The 27,476-nt window shown below is 39.3% G+C and overlaps 3 protein-coding genes across 5 annotated transcripts; all 3 read left to right on the top strand.

Annotated features, from left to right (window-relative positions):
- Nucleotides 1-325: 325 nt before the first annotated feature.
- ctsbb (cathepsin Bb) lies at nucleotides 326-2,895 on the top strand (the record flags this gene model as incomplete). The annotated part of the gene is made up of 9 exons (XM_084560021.1): nucleotides 326-448; nucleotides 535-620; nucleotides 764-878; nucleotides 956-1,071; nucleotides 1,416-1,501; nucleotides 1,572-1,715; nucleotides 1,797-1,913; nucleotides 2,342-2,470; nucleotides 2,644-2,895. 9 exons carry the CDS (start codon nucleotides 326-328, stop codon nucleotides 2,718-2,720), a joined length of 993 nt encoding a protein of 330 aa, XP_084416147.1. The 3' UTR covers nucleotides 2,721-2,895.
- Nucleotides 2,896-3,152: 257 nt separating this feature from the next.
- Nucleotides 3,153-11,123, top strand: LOC311499597 (phospholipase ABHD3-like). 3 transcript variants are annotated; one of them, XM_084560640.1, is made up of 9 exons: nucleotides 3,153-3,477; nucleotides 4,695-4,855; nucleotides 6,583-6,765; nucleotides 6,898-6,943; nucleotides 7,933-8,045; nucleotides 8,179-8,352; nucleotides 8,457-8,505; nucleotides 8,858-9,023; nucleotides 9,528-11,123. In XM_084560640.1, exons 1-9 carry the CDS (start codon nucleotides 3,460-3,462, stop codon nucleotides 9,737-9,739), a joined length of 1,122 nt encoding a protein of 373 aa, XP_084416766.1. In that variant the 5' UTR covers nucleotides 3,153-3,459; the 3' UTR covers nucleotides 9,740-11,123. The 3 variants fall into 3 exon arrangements, with proteins under 3 accessions (XP_084416766.1, XP_084416765.1, XP_084416764.1); XM_084560639.1 differs by having other exon boundaries at nucleotides 3,153-3,703; XM_084560638.1 differs by lacking the exon at nucleotides 3,153-3,477 and having other exon boundaries at nucleotides 4,272-4,855.
- Nucleotides 11,124-13,927: 2,804 nt separating this feature from the next.
- On the top strand, nucleotides 13,928-26,401 carry prkg3 (protein kinase cGMP-dependent 3). The gene is made up of 21 exons (XM_084560297.1): nucleotides 13,928-16,435; nucleotides 17,297-17,359; nucleotides 17,478-17,604; nucleotides 17,706-17,872; nucleotides 18,027-18,140; nucleotides 18,893-18,998; nucleotides 19,167-19,230; nucleotides 19,453-19,530; nucleotides 19,657-19,745; nucleotides 20,338-20,403; nucleotides 20,566-20,613; nucleotides 20,728-20,769; nucleotides 20,876-20,987; nucleotides 21,906-22,042; nucleotides 22,129-22,218; nucleotides 22,634-22,775; nucleotides 22,949-23,112; nucleotides 23,274-23,390; nucleotides 24,607-24,669; nucleotides 24,835-24,910; nucleotides 25,964-26,401. The coding sequence occupies exons 1-21, from the start codon at nucleotides 16,348-16,350 to the stop codon at nucleotides 26,048-26,050; spliced, it is 2,040 nt and encodes a 679-aa protein (XP_084416423.1). The 5' UTR covers nucleotides 13,928-16,347; the 3' UTR covers nucleotides 26,051-26,401.
- Nucleotides 26,402-27,476: the final 1,075 nt, after the last annotated feature.

The following is a 27,476-nucleotide window of genomic DNA, read 5'->3' as shown; positions in this document are numbered from 1 at the left end:
AGTGTTGAAAGACTCAGATCATCTGAATTATGACAGTTAGTTGCTAGTAAATAAAGTGCACTCCATCGATGCCACGATCTTGCTTTCTCTAGCTGCTGTGCACTTGATCTGTCGAATTGCAACATTATTGTGCTTATTGTAAGTTATTAAACCAAAGTCAAAAATAATCCCATTGAGCATGTGCTGCTCAGTGGGATTATAGTTAACATACTGAGGAAAATGCTGACTTGAATCACACTTTCATTGGCGTGTGAAATGAAACAAAGTTCTTTTTTTTAGTCAGTGCTCATATTTCATAGCCTATGCTCACTGACTGTTTTGCAGGATGCGTGCGCTGTTCCTCCTCTGTGTAGTGGTGGCGGTCTCTGTCACCTCGGGATACCGTCACTACTCTGTCATCTCCTCAGAGATGGTCAATCTTGTCAACAAGGCTAACACCACCTGGACGGTGAGACCATTTATTGTGCTTTTTGGGCCGTTTCCATATTTGGACAGATAGAAATCCTAATTATAACTCTGCGACCTTTGCTCCAGGCCACGCAGAACTTCCATGATGTTGATTTGAGCTACCTGAAAGGATTGTGTGGGACCATACTGAATGGACCCAAGCTGCCAGAGGTGTAAGTTTGTGTGTGTGTGTGTGTGTGTGCGCGCGTGTGGGTGTGTGCGCGTGTGTGTGTGTTCCGCTCACATGTCCGAACAGGTGACAGTCAGCAGGCTCTTCTTATCTGCAGCATTTCATTGACCGTCCTCTCTGTTTTAGGGCCCATGACGTTGAAGGCATAAATCTTCCAGACAGCTTCGACCCACGTCAGCAATGGCCCAACTGTCCCACAATCCACCAGATCAGAGACCAGGGCTCCTGTGGATCCTGCTGGGTAAAACAAACTAAACAGACAAGACTCTGTCAAGATGAATCAGAAGATTCAAGTGTCCCTTTTGTGATCTGACACAGGCCTTTGGGGCAGCTGAGGCAATATCGGACAGGTTGTGCATCCACACTGGCGGTAAGATCTCCTTGGAGATCTCCGCTGAAGATCTACTCTCCTGCTGCGATGAATGTGGGATGGGGTGAGTTTCATCAAAACATCAAAAGAAGACTTCTTCATCTGGAAAACAGTTTGTAATATCCAAAGCCTGAAAAATGAATTTTAACAAGACAGCATTATTTTGTTTAGAAGTGGATATTAATAAGACAAAAAGGTCACTACTGAAAGGAACTACTTTGTGAAATTGTTGAATGCTGCATTTCAGCTGCTTAAACCATACTTTGGAAAACTTTTGGAAAAGATTTTAAACATTCTTCTTAATCCGTCTCTTGCAAGTCCCCCACATTTTTGCCAATAAAACCTTAAAGGAAGTAGTATTCCTTTAAACACTGTTAAACTGTTTATACATTATGTGTGTCGATGTAGCTGTTTTGGTGGTTATCCCTCTGCTGCCTGGGAATTCTGGGCAAAGAAAGGAGTTGTGACAGGCGGCTTGCATGGCTCTAAAGTTGGTAAGTTCATCACACACTTGAGGAGCATTCAGCTTTGCTCCGATGGCTCAGTGGTGACTGTGTGTTCCAGGCTGCAGGCCCTATACCATCGCCCCCTGTGAGCATCATGTGAATGGAACTCGTCCTCCTTGCCAGGGTGAACAGGACACTCCTAAGTGTGTGGAGCAGTGCATTGATGGATACTCGCTATCATATCCGAAGGACAAACGCTTGGGTACGGACATGCGATACAGCCTTTTTGTTTCTGCTTGCCTTGTTTCTATTGCTGATGTGTCCTGCATCCCCTCCTCCTCAGGCAAACACACCTACAGCGTACCAACCCAGCAGGAGCAGATCATGACCGAGCTGTACAAGAACGGACCTGTGGAGGCTGCTTTCTCTGTCTATGAGGATTTTCTGCTGTATAAGACCGGTGAGACTTTCACTCAAAGCTCTCCTCTACTTATACAAATGTGCAAACACAAACCTGCATTGTGTGTTATTGTTAAAATGTTGTCACAGCACATACTTTGCATTAGTGCTGACCTATTTCCTAGTATTAGTATATGTTCTTAGATTGTTTGCATTGAAGGATTTGGACAAGCCTGATGAAGTAAGTATTCAGTATTTCACAAGAAAACTATTTTATTTTTTAGTTTTCTAACTTCCTCTCAGGGTCTCCATATAAAAGCAATAGTTTCTGGCAGCTGACTGTCAAATACTGGATGCTAGAATTAAATGACACTACACGGCCAATCTAATGGCTCAGTTTATGCTTTAAAATATCTGCTATAAATTAGTTAAATAAGAAAAACGCCGCTATTGTCCGCTAATTTATCGAGCCCTGTCTCAATGCACTAGGGGTGTATCAGCATGTGACAGGGGAGATGCTGGGCGGCCATGCCATCAAGATCCTGGGCTGGGGGGAGGAGAACGGGACGCCATACTGGCTGGCTGCAAACTCCTGGAACACTGACTGGGGAGACAAAGGTACGGCATAACCAGAGGTCAAAAGTCGAGAACATAGAGTTTCTAGGTCACATATGCCGTGTCGAATGCACAGAATAGGCTAGCTTTGCATAGTATTTATGCTAATTTGGTTACTTAATAATTGGAAATGTTGTCCATGAACGACACCTGCCTCTTTTGTCTTCTAATTTCAGGCTTCTTCAAGATCAAGCGTGGAAATAATGAATGTGGTATTGAGTCAGAGGTGGTTGCAGGAATTCCACTCAACTAGATGAAATGAATCCTGGCTGCATACAACTAATCAAGAATTAAAATTTGCAACCTTTATTCCAAATCAATCAACAAAGTAAGCTTTCATGCAGAAAACAAATAGTTGTTTCTTGGTGACTATTCTAAATAAATCTTGCTGATCTCCATGTTTGTTTGTTTGTTTTAAGTCAACTATTCATTATATTGACAGCTTCATTAGTCAGTTACTTTATTTAAGAAAGTAAAATGTTTTCAAAATAAGGCTGTATTTTGTTTTGTATATATACAATATATAACATCAAAATGTTAATATATGATAATAGGGTTTACTGTTGTGTAAATGTTATTTTCCGTAAGGGTTTATTGTGATAAATGAAAATATTTAGTATATAGTGGGCCAAAGTGCTGCACACAGACATCGGAATAAATAAAACGCATTAAAGAATTAAAACACATGAAATAGTTACAATAATTGATAAAGTGGTTCATGCCTGCAGTTTCAAGCAGGAGCCACTAAGCAGATGGCGCTAATGCACACAATAAGCGCGTTTTTAATAAGCATAAAGGAAGGAAAAGACGTGCGCATGCGTATCTGTTAGCCTCCATATTTGTAGTTAACAATAAGCGTCCGTCAACTAGGAAGCAGAGAAGGCTCCTGGAGAAAACACCGGTGAATTAAAGCCGACAAGAGGATACCGGCCTCTGACCACCATCGTTGAAGCCGATGGGCCGTAAGACGTCTTGAACGTTAGGTGTTGGTAATGAAGGCGGGTTGTCGGGTAAACTAATTCACGTCTTTCTATCACTTTGGTGTGTCGGTTAAGTCGTCCGTGTACCGTCGGCTACCAGGTTAGCTCTCGGCTGTAAGATAGATAGGTTTGCGCGATGTTTTTAACGTATGTGGAGCTATGGAGAGCATACTGGGAGTGTGTTTCCAGACCTTACACGGTGTTCATCTGCTCCCTCTCGGCTGCTTTGTACTATCTGTGGGGCCGCAAGTGTCAGGTCAGTCACCGCAGTCAAGGTTATGGGCAATGACTGCACTCTGTCTGCTTTTAACACACTCTTTTAATTTATTCTTCTTCTCATTTTATTTAATCCTTCTGCTCAATAATCCACCTTTAATGCATTTATTTATTTTATTTTCTCATTTTATTTAATTATTTTTCTCAGCGGTAATGGCTGTCTAGTATCCGCCTTTTATATCTTTCATTTATTTTCTCGTTTTATTTAATTCTTCTTCTTCTCAACTCTATTGTAACGCCTTTCAATACATACATTTTTTAAAATTATTTTGTCAGTTCTTCTTATATTTTTCTTCTATTTATTTACTGTGATTTTTAACTTTTTAAAAAATTTAATAATAATTTTTTTGTTATTCTACACTTTTTAAATAGTATTTTGCTTTATTTATTTATGCATTATACTTAAGATTTTATTATTAAATATATTTGTTTTTATTAAATTGTATTATTATTTTCTTAACTTTTTTAAATTTAGTTTAGTGAATACAGACAGTACGTAAACTTAAATAATTTTTTTTATTACTTTTATTTTGCATACAAATAAAAATATGACCTTTAAACATTTATAGAAATAATATTATTTACATTTTGACATCTAATACTTACTTAATCTATGAGACAATTTGGTTAGGATTTCACAAGTATATTAACGATTGGCACAGTACTGCATCAGCTGTACAAACAGGTAAGGAGTGCTTGATAAGGAATAATGGTATGTCTTTGAGTTCTGAATATCTATTACGTTTTATTTGAATATCAAAACTGTTAGCAAGATAGATTTTCTCAGTGAGTACATGTTACCTCGATCCCAAAATTTTCGCCCCTCAAATATTTTCTATGATGTGAGTTTTGTAAAGTACAGCACACACCCACACTTTGTCCACTCTCCCGTCTGCCACAGCTCTGACTCACCCATCTTGTTTTACATTCCTCTGTGTCACAGGTATTCATTTGTGTGTTTCTCTTTTCAGACACCAGCCCTTATTTGTAATGAGGGTTTCAGTGCATTCCTCCACAAGCACTGTCCTGCGGTATCTGAGACATTCAGTCCCACTCCCTGGTGCTGGGGAGGCCGGCTTCAGACCCTGGTCTGTGCCCTCATCAAGTCTAGACCACCTGTCACTTATCGCAAGTAGGAAGAAACTCCTTTCTCCAGCTGGTCATCTTGTGTATACATAAGAATATTTTCTTTTTTTTCTTCTTCTTGTAAATCAGCACTCCCAGGCTTATATTAAATTGCTATAATTCTTAAAATAGTGACTGAGGCCTTAATTTACCTCAGCCACAGAAGGTGACACCTCTATTTAAAGAAGGCTTGTATTAGAGGCAGGGCTTCATTTCTATTTCTATCCATTTGATGAGCATAGTTCGTCATATTTTAGCAGTTGCCCAGTTGAATGTACTACAAACTTTTAACCCTTTCAGATTAAAAGCCCTCTAGTGTTTCAGTGGACATGAAGTAGGGCTGCTCGATTATGGCAAAAATCCTAATCACGATTATTTTGATTGATATTGTAATCACGATTATTAAAGACAATTATTCACTGATTTGAGGACAAGCATTTATTGAACTTTTAACTCTGGTATTTCTTTTAACACGATAAGTTTAAACTGAAAAACAAGAAAATTACAAATAAATAAGAGAAAAATATATTAATACTATCCCAGACTTGAAGAATTATACGCTGAAACAGAATTACTCCTCTTTACCATAAAAAATCCAACTCCAACTATGGTGTAATACACTTGCTACAACAACCTTACCTAGTACTGCAAAAAACCGTAGTAATAATTAGTATATCAGGAGCTTTTCATTTTTGAGGTTTTTTTTGTTCCTTCACTGCTTGGTCATGTATTACTCTGTGTGTGGACTTTAAATGGTTAAATAAATTGGTCCTGTTCCCTTGAGGTGCAGACACGGTCTCGTGACATATCTTGCACAATATCTTAGTTTGTTCCAAGCAGTGTTGGGCACGTTACTTTTAAAAATTAATTAGTTATAGTTACTAGTCACTTCTCCCAAAAAGTAACTGAGTTAGTAACTGAATTACTCCACTGTAGAAGTAACTAGTTACCAGGGAAAGTAACTATTGTGTTACTTTTTTTTGAAGTTTAAATATGTCTAAGAATTGGATTTTTTTTGCAGCTCTTGCTTGTGGCTGGCTGTAGTCTGAAAGGCAAGCCGGATGTCTTCAATAGAGCTTCACGTTACTTTTTTGTTGACACTGCCTTATTATATAAATCTGAGGAGGTAATTAGCCTCCTGTGCTTTGGGAGTGCGCTTTCCTGCCAATATGGCGGTGTTGTGATTGTGCAGGGTGACCTCAGTTACCGGAGCTCTATTAGTTACTTCACTTCGCACTTCGTAACGCACCACATTGTGCTAAGACTATCTTGTTGTTGATTATCTTCTTTTCATGATCGAGGGAAGCTGAAATCGAAATCGAAATTCAATTAATCACCCAGCCCTAACATAAAGCCTTAATTTTTTAACAGCTTTCATTGTGAAACATTTGCGTGCAAACCATATCCAACAATAGCAGTTTAAAGGATGACAAAGAACACAGTTACACCCAGTGTGAATGCAATAATACTTTGGAATAGCTTCGTTATAAATTAGAGCTTTAGAAGTGTACAGTATGCTTTACTGACATGCACAGTATGTGACAAGCACCAAAGGGGTTATCAACCCTTGCCCCCCCCCCCCATTTTGTAATGTATCATTATGTGAGACCTGGCTTTTAATGGACTATTTGAGGAAATAATCTAAACAACTCTTTGATCTAAACCTGCGATAAAAATTATAATTTTTGTTTTACTAACATACAAATTTTTCTGTCCTTTCCATGTATCTCCTAGTGAGCTGATCCGTACAGTTGATGGTGGTCAGATCTCTCTGGACTGGGTGGACAATCAAGCCAGTGTTACCTACCCAGAGTCCTCCACTCGGCCCACAGTACTGATCCTCCCAGGCCTGACGGGGAACAGCCAGCAGTCCTATGTGCTACATGCCATTAGCCAAGCCACGCGCCGCGGGTACAGGTCAGTGGTGCTCCTCCTAAATTTCATTGTTATTTATCCTGAAGTTGAAACGGGGAAGTCTGAATTAAAGTCAGCAGAAAACATGTGTCCAGTTGTCGCTGAAGATGTTTTCATAGATATTTGTTTTCCTAGATGCGTGGTCTTTAACAACAGAGGTCTTGGAGGAGAGGAGCTGTTGGTCAGTACAATAACCATCTAATAAATTCATTTTAAAAATTTCCTTTCCTCCATCATTTCAGTAAACTTTGAACACATTTGTTTCAGCAGATTTGCCATTTTTTCAAAGTGTAAATATGTATGAAGTAGAGGTATTCTCGAAGTTGATCAGGTGGACTTTTAAATGTAATTTTTTTGTGAAAACTTTAAGGACCAGTGTCTAACAATTTAGTGAGATCAAATAACTGAAACAGTTATAGTATTCAAAATTATGTCATTCCTATGTAATCATTTGTATCTGTGTGGGGAGAGAGTCCCTGGAATACACCATGTTGTAATGTCATGTTTCTACAGTAGCGCCGAACAGAGAAGCTGAACACTGACTCCTGACAGAGTCGTTTGGCTTTTTACATTAAAGTGGTGGTTCTCCTGCACACCTGGAGATTGAAGAGCATTCAGTTGCTTGAAATATACAGTCTCACCACTAGATGTCGCTAAATTCTGCACACTAGTCCTTTAAATATCTATTAAAAAGTGTTTATAAATGTGGAAAAAGTAAACATTTATGATCAATGTGGGATAAAACCAACAATTAAATGATCCTATTAACAAGCATTGTCTGTGTAACTTATGTCAAATTTAGCTTATTCATTTGATACGGTGATTCATTGTTGTCCAAAATGTGTCAGAACATATTACTGTACTGGGTACCATGTGTTTTCATCTGCAGCTGAAAATAGTCCCAAACAAATGCATTATTTAGTTCTGTTTGAGTAACTGCCACAACTTTAGAGAAGGGAAAATATGCATTTGGATGTATTTTCTTAAGATTCACCTTGATAGAAGGAACACACTGGGTAAGTTAGAAACGCAATGAGTCCAACAAAGCCTTTGCCAGGTTTGGGTTTTGTTTCTGACAGCATATATCAGTATGGAATTACATCCACTGTAATATAGTAGCACTTTAGCACTGCATGTAATGGTCCTCCTCTGTCCCTCTGCTTACCTGAGACGCCGGTCACCTACTGCGCAGCCAATACCTCAGATCTTGAGCGTGTGGTGCATCATGTCAAAGGACTCTACCCTCATGCTCCTGTGCTTGGTGCTGGTGTATCTATGGGAGGGTGAGTTGGTGTAGAGGGTTTCCCCTTGCATGCACTTGAGAAATTCGGCCAAATGTGTTGTTCTCTTTCTTTCTGTTTCCTTTAAGTATCCTTCTTGTCCGACATCTTTTTGTGCTTCTTTGCTACTCTGCAGCATGATATTGTTAAACTACCTGGGCCGTAAGCGCAAAGAGTCAGGGCTGGTGGCAGGCATCACCATCTCTACCGCCTGGGATGCAATGAAGTCCTCTGACTCACTGGAAGAACCTCTCAACTGGTTGCTCTTCAACAAATACCTAACGAGTGGCCTGTGTCGATCTGTGACCAGGTCAGATCACATGGGGTTCAATAAGTTCCTGAATTGACTTTAACAAATTTGGTTTGTTGACACAGTTTTAAAAAAAAAAAAAAAAAAAAATGTGTTTCTCACAGGCACAGGAAGATTCTGGAAAAAGTGGTGGATGTTGACTATGTCCTGAAGGTATGGCGCATAATGACCCTTATGCTGTGTTTACACTACCCTTGACAGGGCAACAACCTACAACAAACGGCAATATGAAGCTGATTCCTGACACTTGTCGATATGTGATGGGTGTGACGCGCTACACATCAATGATGTGGTGATGTGTTAACCAGATGGGTTTAATTCATCAGTCACCAATAATTTTGAGAAGTGCTTGAGCAACACTTCAACTGCAACTCACTGACATCTGGCCATGCTTGGGCGTTCTGTAACCTTTGTCACTCGTAGTGTGAACACAGTTTTAATTTCCCTACATCATGCAAATTTACCTTTCCACTGCATTGTCATCTTATTTCAACCTCTCCTCTAGGCACAGACTGTCCGTGAGTTTGACGAACGCTTCACGTATCTGCTGTTCGGTTATAAATCTTGTGTAGATTACTACCGTGATGCCAGCCCGGCCAAAAAACTCCCCACTACAGCAGTACCCATCTTGTGTCTCAATGCCACTGATGATCCCTTCTCTCCCCAAAGAGGTAAATATATTATTTTAGGCTTTTATTTGCATTTGTGGCAGTCGGTGTATGCAGCAGATCATCCACGTTAGTTGAGACATAAATGTGACGTTAAATGTCTGATTTCATGAGGGAAGCATTTATTTACTTGGAATTTAATGAGAAAAGTTGAAGATTTTGAGTTATTGCTTAGCAAACAGTCTATGAATGGAAATCCAATCTAAAGAAATGAATATCTTAAGGATTAAAGAGCCCAGGTATAATGTGTCAGAAAAAGGTTTCAATGATGATACAGACATAGTGACAGAGTTGATCTTTGGGTATCTTTTCATTCATTGTCCTTTATATTTTGCTATTATTTTTTGTTGAAGTTTGACATTGAATATTTGACATATTTTATGACTATAAGAATTATGTAAATGGTGCAAAACTTGCCTTCTATATTATTGTTTAGATTTTCTGTCTAATGAGTTGTTTGTTCACATTAAATTAGATTATTTGGTAATATATTTTCTGTTCTCACAGCCATCCCTGTGACCACAGTCCAGGGTCTGCCAAATGTAGCCCTGCTGCTGACAGCCCATGGGGGACACATTGCCTTCCTGCAGGGTTTGTTTCCACGAGATGAGGGCTACATGGAGCGCCTGTTGGGCCAGTTTGTTGAAGCAGTCTTTGAACATCCGACGGATGTCAAGGAGGCCTGTGGCCTCAACGATGATGAGCAGAGGAGTAAATAACAGAAAGACTACCAGATGCAAAGAACACGCCGCCACAGTCATTATAGCAAAATAGCTACAGCTCACATGAGTGCATTGGCTAGATCCGCATGCCGTTACACTATCACACAAATGTTGTGTCTTCTTCATGTTTGCAGAGGGGTGACCAGCAGTATTGTATAATATGACTTTAGTGCAACTCTGTTAATCTACCTCCTCGTCACCTCAGATTCAGGAACAACAAGCATTCAGACTAGATTTAAAAAGAAAAAGGAAAAAAAAGAAAAGAAAATCAAGCTGTGGAAACCGCTTTTTAAGTACCAACATTTTGGAGCATTTGATAAGTTTAGAATTAGCTTAGAATTAACTTAAACACACTATAACAGTTCTCTAACACAAGTTGTGGAACGTTAACTACTTTCAATCAAGTTGTTTTTCCTCAATTTAGTCAGAGAAATTCCGTCCAGTCTGCACAGCAATTATGCTACAGAGCACTGTACTGGTGTACAGTGCTGAAACTCAAATTCAGACAGAGTGGAGTTCAAATTCTTTTTCCTTTTCAGTGATGCTATTTAATGAAGTAATGAATAGAATGTAAAATTAGAGGTGAAGTGTTGTAAATATCCTTTTGATAAAGATGTACTCTTTGTTTTGCTCTATTTACTGCTTTAGTTTTAGAAGACTTGTTTTCTGTGAGGTGAAATATTTGTACCTATGTTCAAACTGTACTGGCGTCTGCAGTAATGGTTTGTTTTCAAGACCTATTACCAGTTTGTTAGAAGTAAATGAGCTCTAGGTGTAAAAACCAGTGAAGTCCACAGTTGCACTTGAGATATTCTTCTTCTTCTCATTATTATTATTTAATTTACATTATATAATCTGTTTGTCATTAGTGCACATTGTTAACTGAATAGGTGACACAGGAAAGACATTTAATTATGTCAAGATTTTAGCTGCCTTTGCTCTTTCAGTCATGTGATAATTATTTAATAATTATTTGTGTTTGTAGGATTTTTTTCTTGAAGTTAATTACTGATTGTTCTACAAAGACCAGGTCAGTGTGTGTACTGAATGTCTTTTTTAAGATCACTTGAGAATATACAGGTTTTGTGTTTGTATTGCCACACACCTTGCTTGATAGTGCTAATACCAATGTATTAATGAAGTTAATTCACATAATTTTACTGTTTTACTTGACTCTTAATGGGAAGTTAAGATGTTTCACAAACATGAAGATGTTAGGATTATAACCACTAATGCTGCCGATTGTTTTTTTTTTTTTCTTTTTTCTTTTTTTTTGGTAGAATGACTCATTAGTCTGTCTTCCCCTGCCGTAGTCATTCTCATCATCTAGGTGATATAGAGTTGACTTTGTTAACCAATTAAATGGATCCGATTGATTGTAGGACTATCCAGTTGCTTGGTGTTTTTCTTTTCTGTGTTGGTGGAAAAACATCATGTACTAAAATCCCAATGCCATGTTACCAGACTGAACTAGGATCCTACTAGGTTTTTATTTATTTTTTTTTTTTTCAATTTCAGGAGGAAATATGTCTTTTCATAAATTGAATTAGTGAATTAATCTGTCATTTGCACATGTTTACCACTTTCACTTGCCTTTAATCTGTATTTTTTCAGTTGTTGTTTATTTAATCACTAGAATTAAATAATTCCAATAATACAAGTTTCAATTTCAGCTGTTGTTTTATATATATACAGTATATACAGTTGAAACCAGATGTTTACATACACTGTGTTATAAGACACATAAACCTTTTTTCCTCACTGTCTGAAGTTAAATCAGACTAAACCTCTCGTGTTTTAGGTCAGTTAGGATTACCAAAATTGTTTCTATTTGTCAAATGCCACAATATTGAGAGAGAGAATTTGTTAGAGATTTTGTTATTACTTTCTTCAAAGTCAGAAGTTTACATACATTTCCTTAGTACTTGGTAGCATTGCCTTTAAACTGTATGACTTTGGGTATCCTTTCACAAGCTTCATGCAATAGTGGAATTCTGGTCCATTCCTCCTGACAGAACTTGTGTAACTGAGTCAGGGTTGTAGGCCATGGGATTGAGATCAGGGCTTTGTGATGGCCACTCCAAAACATTGATTTTGTTGTCCTTAAGCCACTTTGTAACTACTTTGGCAGAACTTAGGGTCATTGTCCATTTGGAAGACCCATTTGCGCCCAAGCTTTAACTTCCTGGCTGATGTCTTGAGATGTTGCTTCAGTATTTCCACATAATGTTCTTTCCTCATGATGCCGTCTATTTTATGAAGTGCGCCAGTTCCTCCTGCAGCAAAACAGCCCCACAACATGATGCTACCACCCCCATACTTCACAGTTGGGATGGTGGTCTCAGGCTTACAAGCTTCCCCCTTTTTTCCTCCAAATGTAACGATGGTCATCATGACCAAAGTTTAATAAGATCACAGGACATGTTTCCAAAAATTAAGGTCTTTGTCCCTGTGTGTATTTGCAAACTGTAATCTGGCTTTTTTATGTTGCTTTTGGAGTAATGGCTTCTTCCTCGCTGAGTGGCCTTTTAGTCCATGTCGGTACAGGACTCGTTTCACTGTGGAGAACGACACTCTCTTACCAGCTTCAGCCATCATCTTGACAAGGTCTTTAGCTTTTGTTTTGGGGTTGATTCGCACATTTCAGACCAAAACACATTCATCTCTGGGACATAGAACCCGTCTTCCTGAGCGGTATGATGGCTGGACATTCCCATGGTGTCTATACTTGCGTATAATTGTTTGAACAGATGAACGTGGCACCTTCAAGCATCTGGAAATTTACCCCAAGGATGAACCAGTCTTGTGGAGCACCACAATTCTCTTCCTGATATCTTGGCTGATTTCTTTTGATTTTCCCATGATGTCAAACAAGGAAGCAGTGTGTTTGAGGTGTAGCCTTAAAATACATCCACAGGTGTGCCTCCAATTAACTCAAATGTTGTCTTGTTAACCTATCAGAAGCTTCCAAAGCCATGACATCATCATCAGGGCTTTCCTTCATTGTTTAAAGACATAGTAATCTTTATGTATGTAAACTTCTGACTATGAAGAAAGTAATAGAAGTAGAAAATAATTTTAGTAATCCTAACTGACCTAAAACAGGAGATTTAGTCTGATTTAACTTCAGACAGTGAGGAAAAAAGGTTTATGTGTCTTTTAACACAGTGTATGTAAACATCTGGTTTCAACTGTGTATATATACTATATATATATATATATACGGCTTTTTAATATTATTTCTAGATGAGTGCCTTGGTATTTTTTCCTTTTGTTACCTATGGACACAGCCCTTAACCAAAGAGCACCATCGTTTAGAAAAGAAATAGATAAGAAATAAGAAAAACAGTTCCAGGCAGCACTCCTACCTTCTGTTTTTTCATATATATATATATATTGACTTTACCGAAGTGTCTGGAAGGTTAAAACACCAATAGTATGAACTCATCTGTGATGGGTAGTGTTTGTTTTGATTAATAGATATTGCCGGATTCTTTCATTGGAAAAGTGTCACAACACATGCACATTGCCTGTCAACTACTTCCCTCTGGTTGCAGCACTGAAATCCGTGGCCTTTTATCTCTGAGCCATGCGGTCATTAATGTCGTTGATTAACCAGAAAGATATCAATAATTAACTGTGAACAATAAAGGCCCACACCCTTTGTCACAACGTTAACCCTCCAACCTAATTTAGATTCATTCGCAGCATGGAAAAAACATCCAGTGACATTTACTCATGGAAAAACAGAAACCTCGTAAAGTAGACACTTTCCGACTCTGGCAGATATAATCTGTGACTTTTCCCCCGGCTTCGATGATTCCCTATGACTTCAACTGTTAAGTGAATGCAGCTCTCAGAGGAGAGGCAACAGACTGAAGATATGTTCATTAGTTTGCAAAAATGCGAAAGTAGAAAGAAGAAAGCATTATGGAGAAGATATAAAATTCATCCACATGTCGTGTTCACTTCCCCTTTCTATCAGCTTTTACAATGACTTTTTTACTGCTTGTTTATGCCCATACTTTTTTTTTCTCCTGTATGAGTTATCTACATCAGCACGATACACTGCAATACATCACTATTAAATGTCACAGAAATGACAAATACACACTTATTAAATGTGTAAATGTTATTCCACTGGAACAATTAATATTTTTAGTTAAATAAAATGCCACTACATGACACTGAGCTCAACTTCTGCTTTCTCTCTTGTTCATCCTCCTCTTCCTCCTCCTTCCTGTATTCCCCTACCTGGTGTGATGGGAGGGGCCTGGGGTTATAGTTAATGATTCGACACCAGAGCTGCTGAGATTGACAGATACAGAAAAAGAAGGAAAGAGGAAAGATTGAGAGAGAGGGAGAGAGAGAGAGAAAAGGGGAGAGAGCTGGAGAGAAGTAAAAATAGTAAAGCTGAAGTACAGACGTAGCAATGTAAGCCGAGAAAGTGTGCATCGGAGGAAAAAGAAGAAGTAGTAATGCTAGAGGGATTGCATGTTTTGTGTCCTCTCAGGTGTGTCCAGTCTGTAGACTGTCCTTGGGTCAAGCAGGTCACAGAAATTGCACAAAGTGAAAACTTCTCTACAGCTGAGAGTGGATTTTGTGAGCAGTCCAGGGTGATCATTTGGCTCCTATGATTCATGCGGCCTGTGTAGTCTGGACAGAGACCCATCTTCTCTCCTGATCGCACATTGCCTGCAGGTGAGTGTGACTCCCATCTTTGTCTACATATATGTTATCTAGAAAAACCTCATATTTCCATGATGTTAGGCTTTGCAGGTTATTTTTCATTTTCTACAGGTATTACAGTAACATTACAGCGCTGTTGGAGGGCCAAAACAGCAATAATAATAGGGAGAGAGTCCATCTTAAACAGACCAGTCTAGACACGTGTTCGCTCCAGGTTTCTATTACAGTGTGTCTTATGAGATTTCAGCTGTAGTTACACATGGCCATGAATTAATAATGAAGCAGTACGAAGTGTACAGTGTGCCGACTGTGACTATAATGGCAGCTAGAATCGTGTTCCCGTTGTGCAGCTGAAAAGCAGACCTCTATTATTATTGGTTGTCTCTCCTTTTTACCTGTGTTCTGGGCCTCTCCCAGGATCATTCGCTGGATAGATCACTGCTCGACTTCCCTTGACCATTTAGTGCTTTATAATGTTTGTCCACCTCAGTCTTTAGGAGTTATGCTTTATATATATATCTAATGTCTTTTGTAAGCCACTGCAGGACATAGGTGGCAAAACGAATGAATACACAACAGCATCTGCTTTGAGTCGCCCCAGGCAAACGCACAGAGTTTTTCCTTTCATTAAATGTTGACCAGGAGGCGCCAAAGGTTATCACACCATCTTGACCCAGTTGCCTTTCTTTATAGCTGCAAGTTCCTAGAAAGCTTACCAATTGGGTATGTGTGCAGCATTGTCTGTGTTTGCTTCGGTTACAGGTTAATAAAACGCCCCAAGGTAAATCTGACTTCTCAGTAAGTTGCAACATGTGGGGACACATTTTTTTTCTGCTACAATTATGTCCCCTGTAAACTTTTAATGGTTGCGGCACAGGATTTATAAATACTTGGCACAGCAGTTGCATGGTTTTCTGTACTGCCTTATCACATTCACATCCCCTTGGATGGTGAATCACTGTTCTAATGGAAAGAAAATCTCATTTAGGTGGCTGGGAATGCTATGAAGGGGTTTATCCAACTTCTTGTCACCTTTCATGCAGACTTGCATTGAAGCTATAATCTTCTTGTAGAGCAGGAGCCTTTTTTTATTTGCCTCTCAGTATGCTGATATATTGCTCACTGACTTTATGATTTACTTTAACATCTCGTCTAATCTCAGAGCTGTCCAATGTTCAGGGTGAGGCGGCAGTAACTTGGGGTCACGTGACGTGCACAGTGATCGCGGGCAAACAACTCGTCCATCTCAGGTTTTACTGAACCGAACGTGTGTTTAGTGAATTGGCTGGGTAACCAATGGCCTTGTGTTTGTATTGATTGTAATGTTTAGCCTGTCAACAGAGGCATAAACAGTTGTCCAATGAGAACAAAACTCAAATAGGGAACAAAACCCTTTGTAAACACATGAGTGACATTGAATCAGACATGTGGTTAAACACAGTGAGAATCAGTAGTGCTAAAGAATCCGTGTCAGTAAACTCATAGCAGAGGTTGGTAATGTATTGTAATTGTCTTGTTGCAGCAGTACTTGAGCAGAAACTGTAAAATAAAGAAAAACAGTCCATTTGCAAAAAGCCAAATATAAAAGAAGGTTTCTTTTATGCTACAGTTATTTTTTCTCCATTATCAGTCATAGGAGCAGTAATAGATCTTCAGCAGAAGCCAGCAGGGTGTGACAGTATTCAGAAAGACCCCTGTTGACTGTCCATCATTAGTCTGCATTATTCAGCAGGACTCCTGCTGCTTGCAGGCTGTGGAGTTCTCATGAAAAAGGCACCAGCACAGTTACAGTTTAAATATCAGTTTACATATCTAGGCCCTTTTTCGTCTTCACACATATCCACATGTTTGGTACCATAATTTAAACCTGACACATTATTCTCCTAAATATCCTATCCCGTAGCTAATATCAAGCCATGGAGAAGCAACTAGAGGATCTGAAGCAGCAGCTGGAAAAGCAATGTCTGATCAACGAGGAGCTGCAGAGGCAAAATAAGGACCTGGGTGAGTATTACCTTTAAAGAGCAACTCCATACCACATGTTGACTGGGCGAAAGTTACAATTCCAAACATCCATGGTGGAACCACTGACTTAACTCCATGTGTTGATTACAGCAATAAACTATATAGGAATAACTGTACCTGCACAATATAATGCATGTTAATATACTTCTGAAAATTGCTCTGGGTGCATGGAAAGATTGTGGAGTGGCTCAACTAATTTGATGAGATACAAATTACGATTACGTTTTGTGTTGAGGGCGCATACGTGGGCAAAGACATAACAGGGAATAACAACAATGAACAAATGCTGTCTGGATATCTAAACATCTGAGGATTGGCAGTTGAAATGCTTAGTATAACATTAGATAAAGGGTGAATGTGATAAAAATAATTAAAAATTGATAAAAGATTTAGTTGAACTAGGAAATTAAAAACCTGTTGAAATAATGTGCTTATAGTGGTTGAATTACATCAAGCAACCACAAAGGAGTTACATCTGACAAAAAGGTTGGTGAAAAGCTAGATCAGTGTTGCACAATAAGTGTTACATTTCCTTCACTTAATCTTTAATTCCTGTTGCCACAGAGTTATTAGCGTGACACCAGATGGAAAAAAATGTATTGCTATTTAAAGCATTAATGCAAGCCAGAGGTTGTTTGGAAACAGTGTCTATAGACATATCAGTGAACTTGATCTTTTTTTAATTATTTTGTAAAACACCGTTTATGCACACCTTGGCCACATTTTTAACAACAGACAAATGTCAGGGTTACTGTAATGATGTCAGGGTACTAAATTATGTGTTCCTTGTGATGTTTTGTACATTAAATACAGTATGTGTCTCTGCTTTTACCTCAACAGAACAACGACTGCAGGAGAAAGAAAAACTTCTGCAAGAGCTGCATGGTCAATATCATGATCTGGGTATGAGGTCAACGTGGGGCCATAGGGGCAGGGACTCACCCACATACCTACACATTGGTTCAGGTGATCTTTGACACAGATCTCTAACCCTCTGGTTTTGACTGCTTTCTCCTCCCAGAGTTTTCTGCCGAGAGCGGTATTGAGTCTGATCTGGAGGTCAGGAAGAGCCGTGCGGCTGTCATAGCTCCTGAACCACTCCCAGAGAACCTGGAGATTACACGCAACAGGGTCAAGAAAACTGTCAGGTTAGTAGTCAGGGCATTAAATAAAGCATTAAGGCTTTGTGTGTTCCCTGGGAGCTCCCCTAGATTTCAGTGACCTTACTTTTTTCACCTTCCATCACCAGCGAGACGAGTCTGATCGTCAAAGCTATTCAGAGGAATGACTTCCTGAGCCGCCTCGACGATGAGCAAATAGCCATGATGGTGGATCTCTTAATGGTATCTCACTTCAAACCTGGGGAGGAAGTCATTAAAGAGGGCTCTGAAGGAGACAGCATGTACATAGTAGCAGGTAGGGACATGCCTCTGTGTGTGTGTCTTGTCTGTCTGCTGTTGGCTCATGAGTACAGTGTGGATTGTTATAAAACTGTTTAGATGCCATCATTTCAAAAATCAGCCTTTATGGAAACATGTCTTTCTTTAACAGTAAGTGTTTCCTTTCTTAGCTGGAGAGCTCATTGTCACCCAGGCATCCCGGAACCTCCGAACTCTAACCAGTGGGGATGTTTTTGGAGAGTTGGCCATTCTGTACAACTGTAAACGGACAGCAACTGTGAAAGGTCTGATATAGGGATTTAGTTCTCCCTCCAATATATGGTTTATGTGGTGATTTAAGGGCTTCCATCTGTGCTATAATGGGTGGCACATACAATCATATCAAAGGAGATATTTTGTCTCATCACAGAAACTACTTTTCATACATGTTTCCGCCCAATGTTCATTGCTAACACTTATTCATTCTTACATAAATGTTATGCATAATTCTCCAGCCTGCTTCATGCCTGCCAACTCACTAATGTAACTACCATTGTGAATGATATACTTTTAGGCAACTGTGCTCTTAACTTTGTGAGCACAATGTGTACCACTCCATACCCATCCATTATCAGTTTCCCATATATCATGGATGGCCTAGTATCATGTATATAAGCTACATGTATGCTTTAACCATATGAATATATGAATTTATAAGTTTGCTTCTTCTGCTTCTTTCTTCACCTCCTTTGTTTTCTTCTGTCCCACAATCTCAATCTCTACCTTGCTAGCCTCAAGCAGATGGATTTCAAGCTCCGGGTTCTGCAAAGAAAAGCATTCATTAATGAAGCATCTTTATGTAAATTACCTGAGCCACACTGTTCTGCTGGCTATTGCTAATTTATAGTAGTTAAATTAATGTCGCCTTTAAAATGCCGCAAGGTTTATTACGTGTTACTCAATGATCAGAGCTCAGTCACTGCGGTCCATTATCTTACTGACGACCAAACTCAACAGCCGAACTTTCAGCTTTTTATCTCTTTCACTCGCGTTGCAGCAAAGACAGTGGTGCATCTGTGGTGCATGGAGCGACAGACCTACAGGACAATCATAACCAACAAGTCCAAGAAGAAACGGGAGCAGCTCATGGGCTTCCTGAAGACGTGAGTTCAGGAGAAACTCAGTATTTTGAAAACTTCTGATCAGTTCTCAGATCTATGTAGTCATGTAGTCTATGTGTTTTTCAGCCTCTGATTACAATGATGACACATTTATTGCACTAAGAACCCTTATTTCTTACTCCGTTCCTGAATGTAAATTTGCTGTTACAGGTCTCGAACTCTGAAGGACCTGAATGATGTCCAGTTGTCTAAAATCATTGACTCCATGGAGGAGGTGTGTGCCCCAATATTCTGAATGTTATTAATAAAATTTAATCCTGAGAAAACACTGTTTAAGTCAGATTTTTCTTACCAGCCAAATTCAATTTTGATGGATGTAATAGCTTTTCTTAAAAAAATACAGATGATATTTTCAAGAAAAATATATTACAATTTAATGGGAATTCATAGAAATCACTAGTAATTTTGTAGTATTTTTTTGTTTTGTGTTTTCCAGGTGAAGTACCAGGACAAAGATGTTATAGTTCGAGAGGGAGCAGAAGCAAACAGCTTCTACATCATCCTCAAAGGAGAGGTATAGCGTGATATAAATAAAATAATAAAGCATTTACATGGACCCACATTTAAATGTGGTGTTGATGTGCGTGTGCATTTATCCTCTCTTCCTTGCTCTCATGTGAGTGTGTCCCCCCCCTCTCAGGTCCTGGTGAGTAAGAACGTGAACGGCCACCAGAAGCAGATTCGCAGGATGGGGAAGGGAGAGCATTTCGGGGAACAGGCCCTCATACGGTAACCATGGAAACATACCACATGCCTGAGGACATTTGTTGAGACTCTTGTGCAACATTCACTCCTCTGTACACCTTCCACAGGCTGCTGTCATATTCAAACATGCTGAACTCTAAATGTTGAACCGTGTGTTGCGGTCAAAGGGAAAATTAAAATCTCCAGTATTTTCTTGAACATTAATGTTGGAATGCAAATAAATAAATGTTAATTTGGAAACTTAGTGCAGGTGTCTGCACAAATACAAGGATGCAAATACACCCTTTTACAATACAGTGATTGTAAAAGAGTGATGATGGCTTTTCAGTAAAAGCTTGTGTTGCGTGCATGAGGCAGCTTTGTTGTTTTATTGGCAAGTTTTTCAGTTGCAGAGATGTTCAGTCGAGTATTTTTTTCTTTGTTTACAACTGAGCATTGCCCAGTGTTGTGGATCTTTTTATAGGTTGTATTCCTGTTGCAGCCTAACTATGTATTGCAGATAACTTAATTTGGGGGCTAAAAATCGATGGTTTCTGCTAAATTCATACTTTCAGTAATGACATATGGTATATTACAGGGTTAAAAATGTGATTTTGCACTGGTTATTTTGTTGCAGCGAAGTTTTGAGAACTGCCACCTGCACAGCTGATGGCCCTGTTACCTGCTTCTCCATTGACAAGGAGTAAGTCTGACTCGACATTGGATTTTGACTGTAATAGAAGGAGATGGCCGTGCTCAGCCAGGATCTGCAAAAACAATCCCCCTGTGTATTAATTTTCTGTCATTGCCTTTTATTGTGTCTGCTGACCGATGCACAGGTAGACTAACGATGTCTTTAACATAGGGTATTTGAAGAGACGATTCCTATAGAGCACCTGGAGCTGTTTGACGAGTAAGTATTGCAAAACACCTTTCACTTCATAACCATGAATGTTTTGAGGAAATGAAATGCACTGCTCCATTTACATTTTCTGCTCACTTTTTTTTGTTTGTTTTTCACTTCCAGCTCCAAAGTGATGCAGGAGGCGCAAGCTCCAGAAAAGTCAAGGTGAGCGGATGCACAACAAAATATGTAACACCGTCATACAAAAATAATGCAAATGACCTCCTTAAAATGAAATGCTTATCAATAAAATGTCCTCTGTCTTTCTCAGTCCCGGCTCCACTCTGAGGTTTAAGGATCTGGTTCCCGTTTTATATCAGGAGGGTCGCTATCATGGAGATCCCGTCACACTTGGAGTTGGAGGATTTGGCCGTGTGGAGCTGGTAAGTTGTGTGTGTTTACTGCTTCAATATTTGCTAGAATTCAAAAAGCCTTTGTTCTGTTGTTCAGGACTGATTGGTATACACAGATCAGGCATAACATTATGACCATCTTCCTAATATTGTGTAGTTCTCCCTTATGCCTCCAACAGTTATGATTCATCAGAGAATGGACATGGGCCTTCTGAGGGTGTCCTGTGGTGTCTGGCAACAGAATGTCGTTAGTGGGGGCCTTTGGGTCCTGTGGGTTGAGGGGAGGGGCCTCTGTGGATCATCCCACAGATACTTGATCAGTTTAGGATCTAGTGAATTTGGAGACCAGGTCAACACCTTATGCTGTTCTTCATGTTTTTTGACTTGTTCCTAAACCGTTTTTGTGTGTGTGTGTGTGTCTGTGTCAGTCTGTATCCTGCTGGGGATGGCTGCTGCCATCAAGGAGTGTCATTGCTATGGTGTGGGGGTGCTTGGTCTGGTCTAAGTGGCTGCTACATGTCTAAGCAACATCCACATGAATGCTAGGCCCAAAAGTTTCCCAGCAGAACATTGTATTGTCCCATCTCCTGTCAGTGGTCATAATGTTATGCCTGGTCAGTGTATATAAGTATTCTTCCACGCAAGTTTAAAAAAAAATCAAGTCCCCTTTAAACCCTAACGGTTTTCCTACCGTCCCTAATAGAGTTATATTATGCAGATAACCATACGAAGCTGGTAGGCTTGTTGATAGTTTTGGTATAATACCAACCCACAGTAAACACATGATACGAGACACTTACAACTGTGTTCATAAAATAATAAACATGTCTTTCTCTCGAGTTTATCAATACTCGGTGATGGAGTTAATCCATTAAAGCCTGAACTGTATAAATCCAGAACATTTAGCACAAATTATTTCCCAGTGATTGCTGTTTTTGTCATTCTAAGATGACCACAATCAATCATGGGAAATATTATGCCATGAAGCGAGTCAGCAAGAAGCACATAGTTGCCAAAAGACAAGAGGAGCACATGCTGTTTGAAAAGAAGATCCTGAAAGCCACCCAGTGTGACTTCATCGTCAGGTATCTGCAGTCTTTTAATCTTTTGACAGTGTTGTGTAATGCACTGAGAGTTTGACAATGTTTTCCACTCTCACCGTTTCTTCCAGACTTCATGCAGCTTTCAAAGACACACGATACATCTACATGGTCATGGAGTTCTGTAGTGGTGGGGAGATCTGGACCAAACTCAAAGAAGTGTGAGAAAAAAGTGCTCATTGGATGTCCTTATTTAGATGTCTTTCTATTTTTATTGGTTCTAGCAGAATATTGTGGTGTGCTGTTACAAAAGTGAAATTATTCCACGGTGTGAGGGGATAAAGATTTTATTTGAGCTTTGCTGCAAGATATGTGATAGTTTCATTTGTTGGGAAGATATTTTATAGTTCCTGGTACATCTTATCATCATCACTAGTTTTCAAACAGTAAAACTGTTCAGTTTCGAAAAGCAATATAGCTGTTCCACAATAACATAGTTTTGAGGAGCTGCTTGCGCACATTTAAAGAAAAGCAGCAAAATAAATACATAAGGTAATACGTTTGTTTGGAAGATTTTAAAGCTGGAAGCAATAGTTCAGACCTCTTATGTCTCTCTTATGTTGTTGTTGTTGTTAGCGGTCGTTTTGATGAGAACATCGCTGTGTTCTGCACTGCCTGTGTGGTGGAGGCCTATGCCTACCTCCACAAGAAGAACATTATGTACAGAGACCTGAAGCCTGAGAACCTGATGCTGGATGTGAAGGGCTACGTCAAACTGGTGAGTTCTTATGGGAAGAGATACTTTCCCATTTCTAGTACGGGATATATATTTAGCAAATACTGTTACGTTTTTTGGAATTTCCATTAATGGAGACTTTGTCAGCAGGGTTTCCATAAATATGGCGTGTATATGATGTACATATGATTGTGTGGGTGTCTGTCTTCATGTAGGTTGACTTTGGTTTTGCCAAGGAGTTGGTGCGCGGTGAGAAGACCTACTCTTTTGTTGGTACTCCTGAGTACATGGCCCCGGAAATCATCAAGAACCAGGGACATGACTTTGCAGTTGACTTTTGGTCCCTTGGCATCCTGATCTTTGAACTACTAGTGGGAAGGTAATACTAATACTAATACTAATAATAATGTTAACCAGTAGATGGCAGCAGGGAAGTATGACTCTCAACTGCAGAGCTCAGTGTCATGCTGACCGACTGCTTCATTTCTGAGTTGACTAAGGCTTTAATACCTACACTCTCTTGTCTTTTCAATTCATCAGCCCCCCCTTTTCAAGCTCGGAGCCCCAGAAAATTTATGCCAAAATTTTGGATGGGGTGCTCAAGTACCCTCCTTACTTGAGTGAGGCATCCAAATCCATCATCAGTAAACTCTGCAGGTAAAAAGAACAGTCCATTGCTGGCCATGTTATCCATTTTTTCTTTTTTTCTTTTTTTTTCTTGAACTCTTGAAGTTGCATCAATATGCAGAACAGATTTAACTCAGCGTGTAGCCTGATAGACTATTCAGTTTCTATAACAGCTAGGAAATCAGCATGTGTAAATATCTAAATCATTTAAATCTAATATTTAATTGAACATAAAGACAACAAAATCAAAAGTAGAGACTGAGAAATCCCATTGTTTATTGAAAATACACGCCAGCAAAACACAAGAACAATTGGTACAGGGGCAACAAAAGATTTGAAAAGATGCCAGAAAACATCTGGTAGAACATTTCACAGCAAGTATGTTTGTTGGCAACAGATCAGTAACAAGATTAGGAGTAAAAATAGAATCCCAGAGAGGCTGAGCATTTTCGGAAATAAAGAAGGGGAGGAGTGCAGCTACAGCTAAAGAATAATGTTTCTCAATGTGAAATTGCAAAGGGTTTTATGTATTTCATTATACAGGGTGCCGAATATTGTTAAAACTTTCAAAGAAATTTGTATACGCAAGGCTGGAAACAAATATTGCATGACCTTCAGGACCTCAGGCAACGCTGCATGGGTGCATCAAAAACACACACAATTATTTAGTGGATATCACTGTGTGGGCAAGAACACTTCCAAAAACACAGTTCAAGGCCAGTGAAAGTCCGAGCAAAAGAATTCCTCAAACAAACTCACAAAAACAACAATGAAAATAGAAACAAGTTTCCAACATGGTGCTGCCTGAGCCTGGTCCTCCATTTAAGATGCTGATCTAACCAATCCAAACTTTCTGAAAATCATGGACACCTCTTTCTCCAGGCTAAAGAGCAGAGGGATCATGAGTTTTTTTTTTGTTTTTTTTTTAGCTCACTGTTCAAAAGCCAGCATTAGTAATGATATTGGGGTGCATTAGAGCACAGTGCATGGGTAACTTACACATCTGTGAAGAAACCATTAATGCGGAAAGATATGAAGTTCTGGGGCCATTAAGAAGACGTCTTTTTTCACATTCTGCATATGTTACAACAGCACGTCTCCATAGAAAAACAGTCTGGGGGCAAAACCTCTTAGTGTAGATAATAAATAACTGAACGTGTCTGCAAATCATTATCTGAAAAATAGAATCTCATTAAAAGATTGAAAGGTTGAACTGTGCTCTGTCTGAATGATGTTGCGTTTGCAGACCTCGGCCAGGTCAGAGGTTAGGAAACACCAAGAATGGGATCAAAGATGTCCGGCACCACAGGTAACCATGGCAACGTGCCGTCCATACTACTATAAATGCTCTGATATGGACACATTTATATTTTGTTAGTGGTCGTGTTTTCTTGTCTGTTAGCAGAAAAATAGTATTTGTTATTTCTCACTCACTGCAGTTTGACCTTTAGCCTCCCTCCTCTTGTCCCCCCAGGTGGTTCGGCAGCATGAATTGGCACAAGCTGCGTATGTGTCAGCTGGAAGCTCCTACAGTACGGCTCATCCGCAAGGCAAGTCAAAAGTTTTTAATATTGCATGCAGAAATGTGTCTTTTGGAATCTCTGGTATATTTTAAAATTGCATAAATATTCATTAAATGCGGAATAATCAAACTTAAATACTTAATTATAGGGAATCTGAGACTACAGTTCACAGAAATATCTCATCAAATAAGTATAATCGTTCAAACTTTGCTAGATTTCGTAACTTTAAAGAATTAAATATTTATACATTAAATGGGAATTTCCATTTTTTACAACCTGGACCTTATTTCTGGCATAAAATACGAGATATTTAGATCCGCGTATATCCATATAGTGGGAGTGACTGGGGCACCGAAACGCAGCCTCTAAATAATGAATTATCTGAAACTCGTTCATTTCACCAATATTTTGTTATGATATGCTAGTTCTATTTCCAGTTGAGTCCGGAGTTACCTGTTATCATTATCTGGGGTCTGTAGATTGACGTACTAACCTCTGACATGGACGATGTCATCTCTAAGCGACATGCGCACCCCGCGCGGCTTGTTGACCTGTGATTTGCTACTGCTAGTTTTTTGCAACATGGCTGAATATTTTTCCGATTCTGAGGTTGTGGATGACGACTTTGTTTATGATGGACGTCCTTACCATTTTGAGCCAGAGTATACGGATGAGGAGCTCATTGAAAGGAGGATGTGGAGGCAGTGACAGGAACAGCTGGCCAAAGAACAACAACTGCTGCAAGTCCGTGAATAGATAACAGGTAACTCCGGACTCAACGGGGAATAGCACTAGCGTATCATAACAAAATATTGGTGAAATGAACGAGTTTCGCGGCAGATAATGCATTATTTGGAGGCTGCGTTGCGGTGCCCCAGTCACTCCCACTATATGGTTATACGCAGATCTAAATATCGTCCGAAAGACTCCAAATGACACCAAAGTTATATGGGTGAGTAAACAATCGTATTTTATGCCAGAAATAAGGTCCAGGTTGTAAAAAAACAGTAATTCCCCTTTAAGAACAGACTGAAGGAATTAATGCAAAATCACTATCTGCTCAACTTTGTCCCACTTCAGGGCCCCTGCTACATCAACTTCGATCGTTTCCCTCTGGACCAGACGAAAGCAGAAGAGGAGTTTTCTGGTTGGGACCGTGACTTCTGAATCTGACGTCCGTGTTAAAAGGATCAAAGGCCAAAAAGGTTGCTGATATCACCCAAATATGGAGCCAGATCAGAATAATCACAGCTGGCCTCCGCAGCCTCAGCTGGGTCCAAAACAGAGTTAATGCCACATGATGATGGTAGGAGGAAAAAAAAATAAACATTTCATACAAATTTGATGACCAAATCTAACTGGAACTGCCTCTTTTGCAATCAAGAAACACTCTATGGACGGATAAAGGCCAGAAATATTATGTAGAGGTGTTCAGACAACACGTTAGGACATTCTGTTTCCAATTTCAGCACAAGGAGATTTGATGCCTGAGAAGAAGCATTAATAACGTCATCCATATAAGACTCTTCACTGATGATAGCAACAGCTATCCAAGTGTTCACCTGACAACTGTGGTATCCAGTTTCTGCCAGTGTTATGAAAAAAAATAATATTCAGCAATCACTTGGTGACTCAAAATAATGAGAAAGTTTTGCAAAATAATCAGGAAGTTTCCCTCCCACAATAGATTTTGCTCTCAAAATAAAGAGAAACATTCCTCAGAAATATGAGACGCTTTCTCAGAATACTGTTTTAGTATCTCAAAATAATGAGAAACCTGAAAATATTGAGAAACATGAATTAGTATCTCCAGATAAGGAGAGACTTAGAGTAACTGCAACAGCTGATGCAAGATTATGAAATGGTTTTACATTATTTTGAGATTCTAACTCTTTATTTTGAGAAGCCAAATGATTATTAGAAGAAGGTTTCTCTTAAAAAATAATCCTTTTCATCACTTTGGCAGAAATAGTCATCCAGTTATCCAGCTCTAACCAAACCTGAAAATAATATCAACACAGATTCCATGTAATGTACATTCGTGTTTATTGTTCTTGTAGCCCTGTAGTTTTAGATAAAATATCCTCATCTGCTTATAGTGAACCCGTCTAATGCTTTAATATTGATAAAGTTGTTTACTATAAACTGCCCATGTCTTTCTTGTGGAGTTATTTCTGGATAAAAAGCTCATCTTGATTGAAAGTGTTCATACGATTTGAGTTTAATAAACAGAAATGCTGCTGAAGGCTTGTAGAAGTAGAATGTGTTTCCTCCATCACAGTACAATCACATCCCAAGTGTGAAACGTTGCACATTTTGTTGCTGCTGCAGTCAGAGCAGTAACCAATGAAAGTATTTCAAGATTAGATCTGTAATACGGAACAATACGTAAGGGAAATATTGAGCTTATAGTGATGTTATCAGGGAGGAAAATAGCCTACTATGGAGTAAGGGGTTTATGGGCTTATCTCACATGCCCAGCAATGGTTGCAGCTGATTGTTTAGCTCTGAATGGGTACAGCTGTTTGACATGACAGCAGGTTTTAAGGCAGGAGGAAGGAGTCATCCTGTTCCCTCCTGTTGATGCGTCTTA

The sequence above is a fragment of the Chelon labrosus genome (assembly GCF_963514085.1).
Source record: "Chelon labrosus genome assembly, chromosome: 14".
In the NCBI taxonomy this organism is placed as follows: domain Eukaryota; kingdom Metazoa; phylum Chordata; class Actinopteri; order Mugiliformes; family Mugilidae; genus Chelon; species Chelon labrosus.
This window is presented reverse-complemented; position numbering and strand designations above follow the sequence as displayed.

Coding starts and splice junctions, on each gene's coding strand:
- prkg3 (XM_084560297.1), top strand. CDS start 16,348: ATGGAGAAGCAACTAGAGGATCTGAAGCAGCAGCTGGAAAAGCAATGT. Junction 16,436..17,296: donor GAGGCAAAATAAGGACCTGG/GTGAGTATTACC, acceptor TTACCTCAACAG/AACAACGACTGCAGGAGAAA. Junction 17,873..18,026: donor CAGCATGTACATAGTAGCAG/GTAGGGACATGC, acceptor TTCCTTTCTTAG/CTGGAGAGCTCATTGTCACC.
- LOC311499597 (XM_084560638.1), top strand. CDS start 4,518: ATGTTACCTCGATCCCAAAATTTTCGCCCCTCAAATATTTTCTATGAT. Junction 8,353..8,456: donor CTGTGTCGATCTGTGACCAG/GTCAGATCACAT, acceptor TGTTTCTCACAG/GCACAGGAAGATTCTGGAAA. Junction 9,024..9,527: donor TCCCTTCTCTCCCCAAAGAG/GTAAATATATTA, acceptor CTGTTCTCACAG/CCATCCCTGTGACCACAGTC.